At 37.0% G+C, this 15,401-nt stretch overlaps 1 protein-coding gene across 8 annotated transcripts in view; it reads left to right on the plus strand.

Annotated features, from left to right (window-relative positions):
- bbx (BBX high mobility group box domain containing) overlaps window positions 1-15,401 on the plus strand; it is a 167,458-nt gene that overhangs the window by 132,985 nt on the left and 19,072 nt on the right. For 6 of the 8 annotated variants that reach the window (XM_062974853.1, XM_062974850.1, XM_062974851.1 and 3 more), the window contains 5 exons: window positions 1,153-1,233; window positions 6,929-6,988; window positions 8,940-9,020; window positions 11,815-12,730; window positions 14,558-14,696. In XM_062974853.1, the coding sequence (XP_062830923.1) occupies window positions 1,153-1,233; window positions 6,929-6,988; window positions 8,940-9,020; window positions 11,815-12,730; window positions 14,558-14,696 (1,277 nt within the window). The remainder of the gene's footprint in view (window positions 1-1,152; window positions 1,234-6,928; window positions 6,989-8,939; window positions 9,021-11,814; window positions 12,731-14,557; window positions 14,697-15,401) is intronic. The other 2 variants (XM_062974848.1, XM_062974849.1) reach the window with 1 other exon arrangement.

Below are 15,401 nucleotides of genomic sequence, written 5' to 3' on the forward strand. Positions count from 1 at the left end.
TCATAAAATATCTCCCCACTTTAAGTGGTGCCTAATTCCTCCACTCGCAGCTCAGCTGTTTTCAAACTGCTTAGGTGGACAGTATGCTAGGCTAATGGTTGGGTGATGGATCCTACTCCGGCTTCGTATCTTCATAAATACTTAGTAGGTCTAAACATTTATAATAAGGTAAGGCTCCAAGGCACTCAGTGTCACAAATATATGCTTACCTTAAAATATCAGTACAACAAAACACAATGTCTACATTGACATAAGCCTTGATGAGCCAAATGGGACTTAGATTGCAGCCCCAGCGAAGTAATTTCCAATAGATTGCCTTTTGCCTCATACCAGAAAACAGAAAATGTGAGGATAATTAGTGTGATCCAGACAGTGTTAACCATTTTTAAGTCACCACTTACTTCAATGGGAAAGTGTGCAATTTTAAGCCCCATTGATTTCATTTTAGATGTTGAGGATGTACATAAATCTTACCTGTTAAAATCAGTAGAATCTACAATTGTTTAACTTCAGTATGATCGGGTTCATTATTGCCTTGCAAACATTTCAGAAATTCATAGTCTTCCAAATGAGTTTTGTCCCAGACTATAGAGACTGCCATTAATTATACAGTAGGATAGAATTTCCAACTGGCACACTGGAGCTTTCCAGTGCCGAAAATCATAAGACTCCAGCCTAATACTTAGGACTTGTAAGTGGTTCCTTTGAAGCCAGTGGGGTTTACTTCCAACTAAGTAGTTTTGAAATAATATTGCTTATTTTAGTCTAGAAATGTTAATTCCTTCATTCAGCATGGCACTGTTCATTTTAGTACTTTGTATGCAATTAGCATGTTTAGTTCAGAAGCTTAATTTAATTCTGTCAACACAAGGAATCAAAGCCTTCGGCTTAGCTGCAAGCAACATGATACTTCAGTTGGTATTACCTTCTTGGCTTTTCTTTCTTTCCTTACATTGATTCTGGTAGATGCTTGCATAATAAAAGTAAGGCTGATATTTTTACAGTTTACGATTTACCAGTCCCTTAAGAAAGTGACTTTTTCATACTACTCTGTTTCCTGAGGGGACACAAATACAATAGGTTTTTTGATGTTTCAGAGATCCTGACATTTGATGCTCAAATGGTTATCTCTTTTTTATGTATTTCCCCTAGATTTCCTCTAGCCCATCACAACTAGATGCCCCTGCAGATTCAAAAGAAAACAATGAATCGGCTCTTTTTCATTTGTCAGAGGTACAAAAGTTTTAACTTTTAAAAATAAAGAGTGTAGTGTAATGTAATATTCACAGCCATTGCAGCAAGCCAGTTTCAAATGTTAATTCCGACAGTAAAGATGTAAGACTCTATCCTGTTGGTTAGTCTCAGTCAGTGTACCCACTGAGTCTATTGGACTGGTCCAGTTGCAGTAAGAAATATGATTGAAACCATAATCTGATAGCGCTATCTCTATGTGCATAATATATGTAAGACAAGTGTTAGTTAAAATTGACTCTTTAGGTGCATTCACGACCATTGTTGTGAGTCATACCTCAGTATTGCTATATTGAGCAATAGATTTAAACCATAATCTGTTAGGGCTGTCTCTATGTGCATAATACATCTAAGACAAGAGTTAGTTAAAATTGATTCTTGGGGTGCATTATGGACCATTGTTGTGAGTCATACCTCAGTATTGCTATATATAGAAGCTTATTGTCCTCTTGTGTTCTTTTCTCTTACGATTGTTTCTCTTATCATCCATTTCCCTACTTCAACATTTGTTATTTCCTCACAGCTTTCTTTGTTCATCTTTTATGTATCACGTTTGCAAATATGCAACTGGCTAATGTAATCTTCTTTCATTTAATGTGGTGAAATAACCATTTCTTACTGATATAACAGTTTCAATTTGGCCCCTGTGGACCAGTTCCTATGTGATTCTGATACAAATGAGCAAATCACCAGATACAGAGGATACCAAAACATAATCTGATATTGAAGTTTGTTTTGAGAAGGAAACAGTTCTTACCTCCCATCAGTCATTCGTTTCCAGCCCTTTCTGTCTATATTTTGTTAATATTAATAATATTAAGATTCTATTAATATTAATAATATTAATATTAAGAAAACATAAGGATTAAAAAGCTAAACCTCATTTAAAACGGCCTCTACTAATGTGCTCCATTTCCAGATTTTCTCCAGGTTACAAAGAACTAAAATGAAAAATTCAAAATGAAGAATTACATATATCCTCATGCATTTGCCATTTCTCTCTAGCAAGCATACACTCGCCACCCTTCAAATCTGAATTAATATTATAAGCTTCATAGCAGGTAGTTTATTTTGAGGTTCTAGCTCACTTGACCTATTCAGAAAGGCTGGTGCAGAAGCAGCAGCCCACTGAAGGGGCTGAAAGGATTAAGTTAACTAAAACTTAAAATTAAACTGTGTTTATTTCATCCTATAATTTAAAAAATAACTTTAATTCACCTCTTGATAGTATGAAATTACAAATGATGCAGACTCAAAATTGCTTTGTAGCCTAGAGCACTAGACTCCTTCGTCATTTAAATAGAAAAAAATATGTATGAGTTGCTTCAAGATTAATTAATGCAGCACAAATAAATAGTCCAGAGGATGGCATGTGGCTTTATCGTAAGTTAGGCAGAGTAAAAAGGGAAATGGTTTCGTGTACAGAATGGTGTTGAGGCACCGTGCTAAGGAATTAACTTTCTTAGTGGTCTTGCAGGGAGATGGTGACAGTAACTGAAGGAGAAAACTGTCATTTTATGCCTCTTGTTTCTTGAGTACCTGCCCTCCAGGTGTCGGGGATCCAATAAATCAAGGCAGTATGGGATACTAGTTGCTTATCTTCTGATTAAGGAAGTTCACTTTTCCAAGAACTGTCCGAGAACATCACGTAAACCTTTTAGCCAAAGATATTCTGAATTTTCTTTTAAAAAATACACCTATGTGTTTTAAATAGTTGGACAGTTGGCCTACTCAGAACCCGAGAAATTACTTATTAAAAGCAGCATATTATGCAGCTCATTATACTAGCAATAATTCATTAAAATGCTCTGTGTGACCTCTTTACTTGGTATTTTTTATTTCTTGTTTAGGAAAAAATAAATCTAAAAAGTAAGGTGGAGTCCTGAAATTTGGGGGAGAAAAAACAACCACCTTCCCCCAAGTAATGAGAAAAAGTAACAAGCAAACATTAGTCATTTCATGAAAAAAAATGTTGACATTGTGAGTCATGTTATTTTGTTCAAGGGCCATTGTTATTTCATTTTCATTTCAAAGGTAATGTGCTACAGGTACTCCCAAAATCTTACCTCTGGGGTCCTCAAACTTTTTAAACAGATGACTGGTTCACAATTGCTCAGTCTGTTGGAGACTGGACTATCGTTTTTTTAAAAAGCACATTGCACGTATTTTATTTGTAGTGCAAAACACATGAAAGAAAAATATAATATTTATAATGAAGAACAATTTTAACCAACATAAAATACCAGTATTTCAATGGGAAGTGGAGGCCTACTGTTAGCTAATGAGATGGTCAAATTAATTAAGATTGTTTTGTCAAAGGCTTTCATAGCTGGGATCACAGGGTTGATGTATGTTTTCCGGGCTGTATGGCCATGTTCCAGAAGTATTCTCTCCTGATGTTTTGCCCACATCTAGGGCAGGCATCCTCAGAGGTTGTGAGGTACAGCTCACAACACCTCTGAGGATGCCTGTCATAGACGTGGGCGAAACGTCAGGAGAGAATACTTCTGGAACGTGGCCATACATCCCGGAAAACATACAACAACCTTTAATTAATCTTAATAAACTATCTTAATTAAGATTGTTGTTGTTGTTATCTTTATTTATACCCCGCCTTTCTCCTTGTGGGGATTCAAGGTGGCTAACACCTCACACTAACCAAGTTTAAAAGATGCAATGCAAAAGCTAAAAAACAATTAAATAACAGTGTGGTAAAAACAGAATTAAAATACAGCAAATGCGTTAAAATGGCCTTTAAAACTCATATCCCCCTAATCCCACCCAACCTCCCCAAAGCCCGCCCCTTACCTTTCCCCAAATGTCCATAAACATAAAAAGGTCTTGACCTGCTTGCGGAAGGCCACTAGGGATGGGGCCATCCTAGTCTTTCTTGGGAAGGAGTTCTACAATCTGGGAGCAGCCACCGAAAAGGCCCCCTTCCATGCGCCCACCACTTCAGCGGGTGGTGGAACCGAGAGAAGGCCCCCTCCAGTAGATCATAGATGTCTCCCAGGTTTATAGAAAGAGATACAGTCCTTCAGATAATCTAGACTGAAGCCATATAGGGCTTTGTAGGTCGAAACCAGCACTTTGAATTGTGCTCAGAAATGTGTTAGCAGCCAGAGGAACTGTTGCAACAGAGGAGTTGTATTCTCCCTGTAGCCAGCCCCAGTTAGTGGTCTGGATGCTGCTCTTTGGACCAGCTGAAGTTTCCAAGCACATTTCAAACGCAGCCCATGTAGAGTACATTACAGTAGTCCAACCAGGATGTAACCAAGGCATGTTCTTTCTTTTTAAAATAAATTTTATTATTTAAACACAAAGGAAAAACTGATATGTGAAAGCCAGCCGCCATTTGTTTACAAATTCTTCATTGGTTTACATCGAAATCCATTAGACAGCTTGGCCATTTGTACGCAATCTATTAATTTCTCTCTCCAATCTTTCTTAAGTAACTCTCTTTCTCCCTTTCATGGTTTTGCTATAACCATTCTTGCTGCTACAAAGCTATATTGGCATATTTCTTTGTCTTCCTGGTTAATACTTTCGCTGAATAGACCTAAAAGGCACATTGCTGGGCTTTTCTTGACCGTATTGGTGAGCTTGTTATTTGTTTCCATGACTACCCCTTTCCAAAATTGTGATACTATCGGTCATGACCACCAGACATGGAAAAAAGTATCCTTCTGTTTTTTACATCTCTAGCAGTCTCCTCCATGGGTTTTGTCCATTACTCTGGAGTTATATAGCTTCTGTAAAACATTTTGTATACGTTCTCTCTAATGAACCCTGCTTTTGAGAATTTAAATCTTTTTTTCCTTTTTCCCATTTCTCTAATTCTATGTTTTCCCCCAAATCTGGCCCAAGAAATCATAACATGTTTTATACTATTGTCTTTTAGATTATATTCTAGAATGTATTTATATAATCTGGAGTTTAGACCCTTATTTTCCATATCGAAAATGCACTCCAACTTAGATTTCTTTTCCTCATACCTTACTTTATCATCTTTTGTAAATCTATTGTGTAGTTGATAAAACTGAAACCAAGGCATGTTCCACCATAGCCAGATCTTACTTCTCCAGGAACAGGCACAGTTGTCACACTAGTTTTAACTATGCAAAAGCACTCCTTGTCACTTCTGATACCAGAGCCGAATCCAGGAGTACTCCCAAACTGTTGTTGTGTGCCTTCAAAGTCATTTCAGACTTAGGATGATGCTGAGTCTAAAGTTTAGGGCTGGCCAGGTAAATAACCTTGGAGGGCCACATCCAGCCTACAGGCCTTAGTTATGTATGTGAAGCCCTGTGTTAGCCTGTCAGCACCATGATCTGTTTGTATCCTAGGAAATACAATATGTAGCAGAAAGTAGTGAACGTGCTGATGAAAAATAGTGGGCATTCATATATATATTTAAAGATAAGAGGCTTTCTTGTTGGAAAGTTGTGTTTATAAGGCATTCTCTGTTGCATAGCACTCAGGAACTATTTGGTAATGAAGGAGAATCCTTTTGTACCAAGTTCAGTTGGGAAATAGAATGCAATTATTTTCTCTGGAATAGAGGGTTAGTGGAGAGATGCTACAAACCTTGAACTTCCTTACTATAGCTGTTCCCTTTTGTCAGGTCCGCAGTTATGCATCACCAAGCACTTGACTCACATTTCTGTCTTTCTTTTCTGGAGAAAAGGTTGTTTTTACTCTGCATATGACACTGCATATGTTCCTTTATATCATTTACTAGAGAGAGAAACAGTCAACTTTCCAAACTGTATTTTAGGTATTTATTTTAGCTAGTAGTGCTCATGTTACTTTTTTATTGCAAAGATACAATTCCCTCCCAACATCTTTGGTGGATTTTCTGTGTCATAATTATCCTTCTTTCTTTTGGTTGTTGTGTGCATTTCTTCCCTTCGCCTACCCGCCCCCAACCAAAGTGTTATTGTTGTTATACGCTTTAAGAATGTCATACTGAGAAAAATATTAACTACACTTTGTGAGAAGTAAGCAGTCAGTGGCAGGCAGGCAGAGAGTGAAAGCTGCCCAGTGCCTGTAGATATGCAAATATCCAGTCGCACAACAGCTTTGTGTGGTGGTGCTGGGGATGATGCTCATTGCGCTGAAGCCCACGGTGCCTGGGGAATCTTGGCAACCATCCCAGACAGCTTTTCTGTTCAGCTTGGGTGTTCTGCATATGTTCCCTTTCTTTTTATTTCTCTCACAGCAGGAGAGAATAATATTGAATCTTTGTGAAAGGAATGATACGATCAAGTGTATGTGTCATTCATAATGGACAGCCTTTGGCGCAGGCACAAAAGTCCCCTGTCAGTCATACACAATCCATTATAGAGCCTGACACTCTTCACTGCAGACCCACTAAGTTTATCACCTCTTTGTTTATTCAGTGACCACGGTTTTCCTAGTTAAAACAAATGATGTGGCTAATGGGGAAGGTGTTCTTTCTTCACCTTCTGAACTGTGACATCAGTTTAAGCAGAAGGTTCTGCTCTGCCATTGTATCCCATAGAATTTCAGAATCCACAGTAAAATCCAAGGACATTTAAAATAACGATGGCAACACCTATATGGGTTATCTTGCTTTAAAATGTCTCCAAAGGCAGTCCTATGCCTGGTGTCTGCTTGTTCACATTAGTTTAAAAAGGTATCTCTTGCATTATAGTTGGGAAGTCCTGAACATATGAAGCACTGCAGGAAGTCTGCACTCTTCCAGTTGGCTGAGGTAAGGTCCCCTTTCTCATTCAAAATTGTGTATTTTTTATTGTATTTTGCAATTGAAGACTGGGGAAAGTTGACATCGGAAATGTGAGTAGTAAGATGAGGGGTTATTTAGTGAAATGAGTTACTTAGTGAAGGCTTATATATTAGACCGTTGTCATCAATAAACTAAGATGTATATGCAGTCCAAAAAAAGTTTGACGTGATTATGTAAATGATAGGGAGAAACAGACTTCCACATTGTCACAGCTTGTTAGTTCCATGTTCTTCTGTAATATTTGCAAAGGAAGCAACTAAAGAGCAGCCTTCCACAGCATAATACCCTCCAGTTCTTTGGCCATGCTGACATTGAGGCGATGGCAAATGTAGTCCAATACAACTGAATGGTACCAGATTAGAAAAGAAGGCTGCGGAGAGATTGGCACTTAGGAGCCTTTATCTGACCACAGTTAAAACAGCAAATGTGTCATGAGGTTTGTTATATATGCCGTACCATAAATAGTAAAGAATGTGTTAAGAATGTTGTCAAAATACAGAGGATCATCTTCTCTGCAGCATTTGGGACAATCCCACATATTTTATAAGTCTTGTCTCCTACATGTTCTTGGATATCATATAAGGACAGGAGAGCTAATTTAATGTGTCAACCACACTGAAGTTTTAGTCTTCAAGTCAGGATTTATAGCAATAATTGTTCTCCTTATAGTAAGTGAATAATTAAAGAGTTAATTAAAAGCAAACAATCTATTTGGTCTAGGAGCTTCAAATGCTCCTTCTATACTGAGAAGTTAAGGAGGATGCCCATCCATCACACACATACACCTTACTGCACTCATTCACTGAGCCTTCATTCTTCACTTTTTCTTATGAAGCTAGGCTATACCGATATTTGCTGCTTCAATTGAGAAAACAGAAAATGTTGAATGTAACTATAGATAAAGTGGGAAAAACTGCATTCCGTTGGAAGTCTACACAGCGTTAAATTAAAAATACATGCATTGAGGCAAGCCCTGCCCTCCTGTTTCTGTTTTTCTCTGGTGTAAGCTGGGTATTTGGCAAACTTGAAAATAAATCACAGTCATACTCAGTACTCAGTGTGTACTACATTTTTAAAAGTGTGCTCAAAAGTGGCCCATGAAAGTGCAACAGCTATAGTTACAGTTATAATACCTTGTAATCTTAACTTAAGAACCATTCACTTTAAACTTCTCAAGTGTTTAAATAATAACATGGGTTGGTTGGACAATTCACAGTATCAAAGATGGATAATATTAACATTACACAAAACGTGAGTGAATGAATCATGGGGTTCACTTAAGAGTTCATTAAGCATAGAGCTTGGAAAAGTTACTTTTTTGTACTATAACTTTCCAAATCCATATTGGTTTAAGGATTGTAGAAGTAATAATTTTTAAAATTACATTCTGAACGTCTTAAGTAGGCAAGGGCATATTCAATATTTCAGCAAAGAAATAAGCATGTAGTGGAAGTGTTACAAATTCATTTGTGTCATTTGGCTCTTTATTCTCCATTTTAGCTTCAAATACAATTACAATGATTTAAATTGACATCAAAATGTAAATAATGTGGACATGATTTTCTTCAGTGCAAACTAACACCTCTTTCTAGTTAAAATATATCTGTTTTAGACCTTGAGAAAAAATTGTTCTGTATTTTAACAGTATCTTTCCGGATGGTCTGATTCATTAATGTTTACCTAAGATACTGAATGCCATACCTCAAAGCCATCCCTTTGGTGTTCTTCCAGGAAAAGACTTTCTAAAAGACTATTTCTTCATATGTAATATTTCTTTATTTGGATATCCAGTAGTTCAGTTGCTTTTCCAAACGGAATTTAAAATTTCATTAGACATGTTCTGTTAAGCTTGAAGCCACAACTTTATCACTGATGTGATGTTATCTTCAACCACTCTTTTCTTTCTTTTTTACTTTAGATTTCATCAAGTACATCCCATTCAGGTCCTCCGGAATTAACAAAGCCGTGTGGGACATCAGCATTGTTTCAGTTGGCAGAGGTAGTATTAAAACCCTGGGGCTTAATCGCTACTGGTGCGTATGGGGAAGAGTAACTGAATGCTGGTTGCCAAGATCTGGGGAAAAGAGCAGTAATATAGCTGTAATTAGCATGGTTGTTTATAGAACCACAAATTACCACATTGGTGCCAAAATTGAGATATACCTTAAGCAACTCAGTATTTCTAGGATAAAGCCAACAAATTTAGAACAACTAACCTGCATAGTCACAAAGGAAAAATACCTAAGTTTTGAATGTGGTGAAATGCAGAACTTTTATACTGTGCTCAACCATATTTCATTGTCATGGCCTTGCAAAACTATTAGCAAGCAAGCAACTCACTTATCTGCTACAATTCCCCTATCAGAAACCAAAGTTTTATTGTTGCACTTCAATACAGAGACACATATTGGTTACCCATCCTGAACAAAATGGCCTATGGGTCAGATGAATTATTTCAGCCTGTTTGTGAGTCCTGTGTGGGCATTGGACATTGTGGAGGAAGGAAAAGAATATCGATCTCTGCATTAACCAAATGAATGCATACACACGCGATCATAAGGTGGATCTACACTTGTGTATGGCACTAAGAAAATGCTGTCAATGAAGTAGCGTTCTTCATGATGTTAGAATTACTCATTTTATATTAAAGGCAGTTCCCGTCATTTCTTCATATATGAGAGAGATCAAGGAAGTGAAACCTTGGAGGGTGGAATATAAGAAGAGTAGAATTATTTTCAGAAGGTGGAATCCCGACATTCATCTTAGGTCCTTGCAAGAGGACGGAACCAAGATGTTTTGCTGGCTGAAGCAGCACACCAAACAGTGCCCTTTCTTTAGGATGTGTAGTACCCAAAGCCACCCAAATTGTTTTCATGAATTAAACAGAAAATTTTGTAAACACAGCTCATCATTAATAACACCAAAAGTACAGGCTTGGATCCAATTAATATTACATTTCTTCAACTTTTGCTGTGCAAACAAACATTGAACTGAGGTCTTCATCAACACCTCCATTTGAAATACTGCCAATTAAGGGTAATTATTTTCTAACATAATAGGCACAAAGTCATAGTAGTACATGAAAAAGTAGTGCAAATATTACATGAAGTAGTTGGGGAGAGGACAAAAAGACATAGATACATCCCCTACATCTGGGGTGTTGGGTGGTTTCTGGGCTGTGTGATCAGACCATGTTCTAGCAGCATCTTCTCCTGACATTTTGCCTGCATCTGTGACTGGTATCTTCAGAGGTATCCCTTATATATCTATTATATTCATAGTAAATGTGGTAGTTTACAGCTAAGAGGGAGGAAGTTTATGTTTTGCTTTCTAACAAAACTGAGACAAAGCTAAAGAGACAAGTTCAGTGATGACATTTTAGAAAATAAATACGTGTTTCTGAACTATTGGGGACAAATCATGAATGACTTATCTAGAACTCATGTGATGCTCTGGGGTACAGCACAAGCACTTACATTGATGTAAAATATATATTTTCAAGATCCATATGGGCAATGGTGATTGCAGCTTGTTGGTTCTGATGAAATGTATACTCTGTACTGAGTGACAGTGACACTGTACGACTGCCTTCTGTGCAAAATCTTCTCAGAACTTGCATTTTTAATCTTTTATCTTTGAGCATGTTTTATGTTTTGTTAGCATTTCTTTTATTCCACTGTCTTGTTAGCCAACTCAAATCCCATTTTAGGTAGAAAGGCAGGATATAGATCCAATAAATATATAATAAATACCTACATAGCAATTATTTTTCTAGGGAAATGACATTCTTTGCTGAGCTAACAACAAAACATTGTAGTTTGAAGACTTAAGAAATGAAATGTTATAATATTGTCGCATGTAAATGCTTTCTTCAGAGAATCTGGTTGGATTCGGCAATAAATTAGTTGTGTTACAAACTGTGTTTGTATGAAAACCTGCTTAAAGCTCAACTTCTTTCTCCTATATGCAATTCAAGGAGATTTTCAGGGCAACAAATTGCTACTTGTTGTCTTTGTCCACACAGTTTGCCCCTATTTTCTTTTCTTCCTTAAAATATTGCCTATTCAGATAGTTTAGCTTGGTTGATACAGAACTTTAGACAAATAAAAATCACTTACTTTGTACACTTGTACATTTTCTTTTTTGGGACTGTCACAATACCGGCATCTCTATAAAACATACAGATCACTTAGCTGAACACTAATATGCAGCAGGCTTAATATGTTCTAAAAGTAATAGCTGCTGCTTAGTATCTGTTCAGTGTATTAAAGTCAAACGTCGTATACTAAGAAACAAGAAAATACACTGCTAGTACATTTAAAGAGCTACATTTCCAGATATATTTTTATTTTATTTTTTCAAAGGCCTTCAGATCACCTGTTCTAGACTGAAAATACATTGTTGTTTTCTCACACACATTTCAATAATGGTATCAGGTTGTTACAGAAATCAATTCAGGAAAATGCATATGTCATTCTTCACAGTGATTATAGTCCTTAACAGCCCAAATGAGTACATAATTAGGTCTGTCTGTATTCTTTACATATTTATCACATTTAAAAACATCTTCTGCACACTTCTGGTCAGTTAACATATATGTTATCCTTTTTTAGGGGGGATGGAGGAAGAGGGATTTAGTCCCCAACTCTCATAACACTATTACAAATACATGTTCTAACACAAAGAACTACCAAAAGGCTGAGGAGATTTTCTGACTTATAAGACTCTTACTACAATATTTCCCTTTCTATCAACAAATACGAAAGCAAGTTAATATTTTATCATTTTTTCAGATGTGCCTCGCATCTGAGGAAGTAAAAGTGAGGGAACCTGGGAAGGCAAAACTAGAAACATCCAAGATCATCAAAGCTGTTGAATCACCTGAGCAGGTAAAAGTTGAGGAATCTGAAAAGGTCAAAGTAAAAATTGAAAAATCTCAGAAGACAAAGGGTCACGAAAACGTAAAGACAAAAACTGGAGAGTTGGAGGAGAATGCAAGATGCTGCCTGGCTGCAAATCCTGGACTAAACAGCACAATGCTAGTTGGACCTGACAGCACAACTGCAAAGGATCCTACCTACTGTTCCCAAGAGCTGGCATTACCCACCATCAGCACCTTAGGATTAAGTAAGCCAGAAAAGCTAAAAAAGAAAAAGAAGAAAAATAAACTCGACCGGCAAGCACTTGAAAAATGTACCCCTAAGAAAGCTTGCAAAAAAAGGCAGTCTTCTGAATCGGACATTGAGAGTGTCATTTATACTATTGAAGCAGTTGCAAAAGGGGATTGGGGAGCAGAGAGACTCATGGAAGTGCCCTGTAAGAAAATCCGCCCTTCTTCAACAGTGAAGGGCAACTTTTTGGACACAAAATCACCAAAGAAAAAAGTGAAGTCAAAAGAGAAGAAAGCATTGAAGGAAAAATGTGTAGAGACTGCCAAAGATTCAAAGCCTCCTGATGCTGTTAATGTTATGGAAAACAAGGAGATGCCATGTGAGATACCTGACAACATCAAATCAGAACCGCTAACCCCAACCGAGGACGTGATGCTACCAAGCTTACCAGAGCAAGTCAAAATTGAAGACAGTGGATGTAACAAAAAGGCAGAGACTTGTGGCTCTAGAAAATCAGAAAGAGCTTGCAAGGGCGCTCTGTATAAAACTCTGGTATCAGAGGGCATGCTTACATCCCTGCGTGCCAATGTTGATAGAGGTATGTAACTTTTAACATGTTCTTATCCCAATTTGGTTGGTGGTGAGCTTGAAAAAAATGTCATGCAGTTAATAGATCATTATTATTTAAGGTCCATAATTAAGTTTGCCAGGTTGAATATAGGTTTCTGTAACATTAATCCTGAAATTTCATGAAACAGATCATGAAATTGAACAACATATTGTAAAGCTCCATCCATCTATCCATCCAAAGTTAGCTGTGTTCCCTCATCTCCCAAATGCCAACTTTTAGGTGTTGCTGTCCTTTGCCAACTCAGTTATATTGCCTCACCAGTGGAAAGCCGGGGTACAAGGCACAGAGAAGCATCCAGCTCTGTTCTTGTTGTGCCCCACTTTCCACTGGTGAATCTGGAGATGTTTTGGGGTGTGGAAGGTTAGATCCCATTTGGTGGAGCTTTATGGTATCTCATCCTGTTTCACAATCTCTTCAGGAGCTTTACTCCATATTTAACCTTTCATGAGAAAGATATATGTACTATGCAATCTTATGACAGCCAGCATGGTATAGCCGTTTGGGCATTGGGTTATGACTGTGGTGACCTGTGTTTGAATTCCTGCTCAGTCATGAAAACCATTGGGTAACCTTGGACAGATTGCACTCTCTCAGACAGAGGGAGGCAATTGCAAACCTCTTGCCAATAAAATTCTGTGATAGATTTGCCTTAGGATCACCATAAATTGGAAGTGACTTGAAGGCACAAAACCACAAATTGTGCAATCTTGTGTTATTCAGAAATGGGCCTTTCTTTCTTCTGTGGAATTTGCTCCCTAGCAAATGAGTCTCAACATTAATCACATTTGTCCAAAATGTAGAATATGTTTATTTCATTGATATCCTCCAGCTCTATATATAATTAATTCAAACTCAGAGAATTTCCCTTGAGTTTGCCTTCAAGACACTGACACATTCCAGACTGGCTTAGTTTCAGTATTGTAGCCAAATCATGTTCTTTTTCAGCTACATCATTACCTTTAGAGGGAATCTCCATTTGACTGAAACACAGTAGAGCATAATGGAAAACCAGTTTTAGTTTCACACATTTTTGAATCATTCTTTGCAGTCTGTATGAGGGAGATATTTTATAACTTACCTTGTACCTTTGTATTAAATTCCCCTTTGTCATTATTCACTATATTTCATGGGAAAGTTAATGTGAAGGACCTATACACCTTTTTTATTATTTATTTATTTATTTACTTACTTACTTACTTAATCTTATCCTGCCTTTCTCCCACAAACGGGACTCAAAATGTACATTTTCATTGTTTGTATATGATGATAAATTAAACACTTTGCAGAATTTGAATAAGATAGAAAACATGAATGAGTCTTAAAAAGCAATTCTGAGGCTACCAGATTGCTTCAATTTGATATTTTGGGAATTTTGGCACACTTGTATTAACAAAGATAATCTCTTGATGTTTGGGATGATTAACTTAATTTTACTACTATGTATATATGTGTATGTATGTGTGTGTGTGTGTGTGTGTGTGTGTGTATATATATATATATATATATAGAGAGAGAGAGAGAGAGAGAGAGAGAGAGAGTGTTGCAGCTTTATATATAACAAAGGCTGGATTGTGTTCCAAGTAGATGGGATTTCCTCATGTTGCTTCTTAGCAATGAGTCTCCCCATAGTCTAAGAAATATTATTAAGTGCATCTTCAAAGAGTTTTAGATCTCCTGCCATAGTTGTCCACATACTAGAACATACTTCTAGCCTCCCTACCACCCTCAGATTTCCCAGCTATTTGCTTATAAAATACTAAATATTCTATGTCTTGCTCCTAATATTCTTTTCAGGGAAACGAAGCTCAGGAAAAAGTGGAAGCTCTGATCATGAAGGATGCTGGACTGAAGAAAACTGGGCATTTTTCCCAGTGGGGACAAGTGGGAACAAAAAGCTTAAAAAACCTAAGCCAAAGGAAGAAATAATTTTGGGGTAAGTGACATGACTTGTAAATGTTCACTTATGGGTTCGCTTTCAAACTGTATCTTATTTATAACTGGTATATATTCATAGTTTATACATCCCTTATGTCATTTCAGAGGAAATGGTAAGCCAAGCAAACCTACAGTAAAATTGCCTATCCACAATATAGATTTGTTTCTATATTAGCCACAAGCCATCATAAAATGGTTAATGACAAAATCCACACCTTACAAATTAATACAGTAGACATTCGTTGTCATTGCTAAAATCGTTACAGCAGCTCACAGCATATAACTCAGACACAATAAGATAATTAAATAGTGGCTGCATGTGCTACTGACTAAAGGCTCCCTCCTTGGTACCTGTTTGTTTTTTGTAGGACTGGCCAGCTTCAGTGAAATTTAGATACTCAAGATTATTATCTACTGGGATTTTGTTCCAGGACCCTACTTGGATGGCAAAATCCAAAAATTGTCAAGTCAATTTTTACAATAGCACAGAACAATAGCATCCCTTACATAAAATAGCAAAATCAAAGTTTTCTTTTTGCAATATTTTTTTTAATATTTTCAAGCCATGGATGGTTGAATCCATGGATTCTGAATCTGTGGATATGGCAAAATAATTTCACAGTATCTATCCATGTCTGACAAAATATGGCCTTTCCTAGCTCCCCCACTGCAACTTTGTGACATTCTTAATCATAGAATCATA

The sequence above is a fragment of the Anolis carolinensis genome, chromosome 3 (genome assembly GCF_035594765.1).
Source record: "Anolis carolinensis isolate JA03-04 chromosome 3, rAnoCar3.1.pri, whole genome shotgun sequence".
Classification (NCBI taxonomy): domain Eukaryota; kingdom Metazoa; phylum Chordata; class Lepidosauria; order Squamata; family Dactyloidae; genus Anolis; species Anolis carolinensis.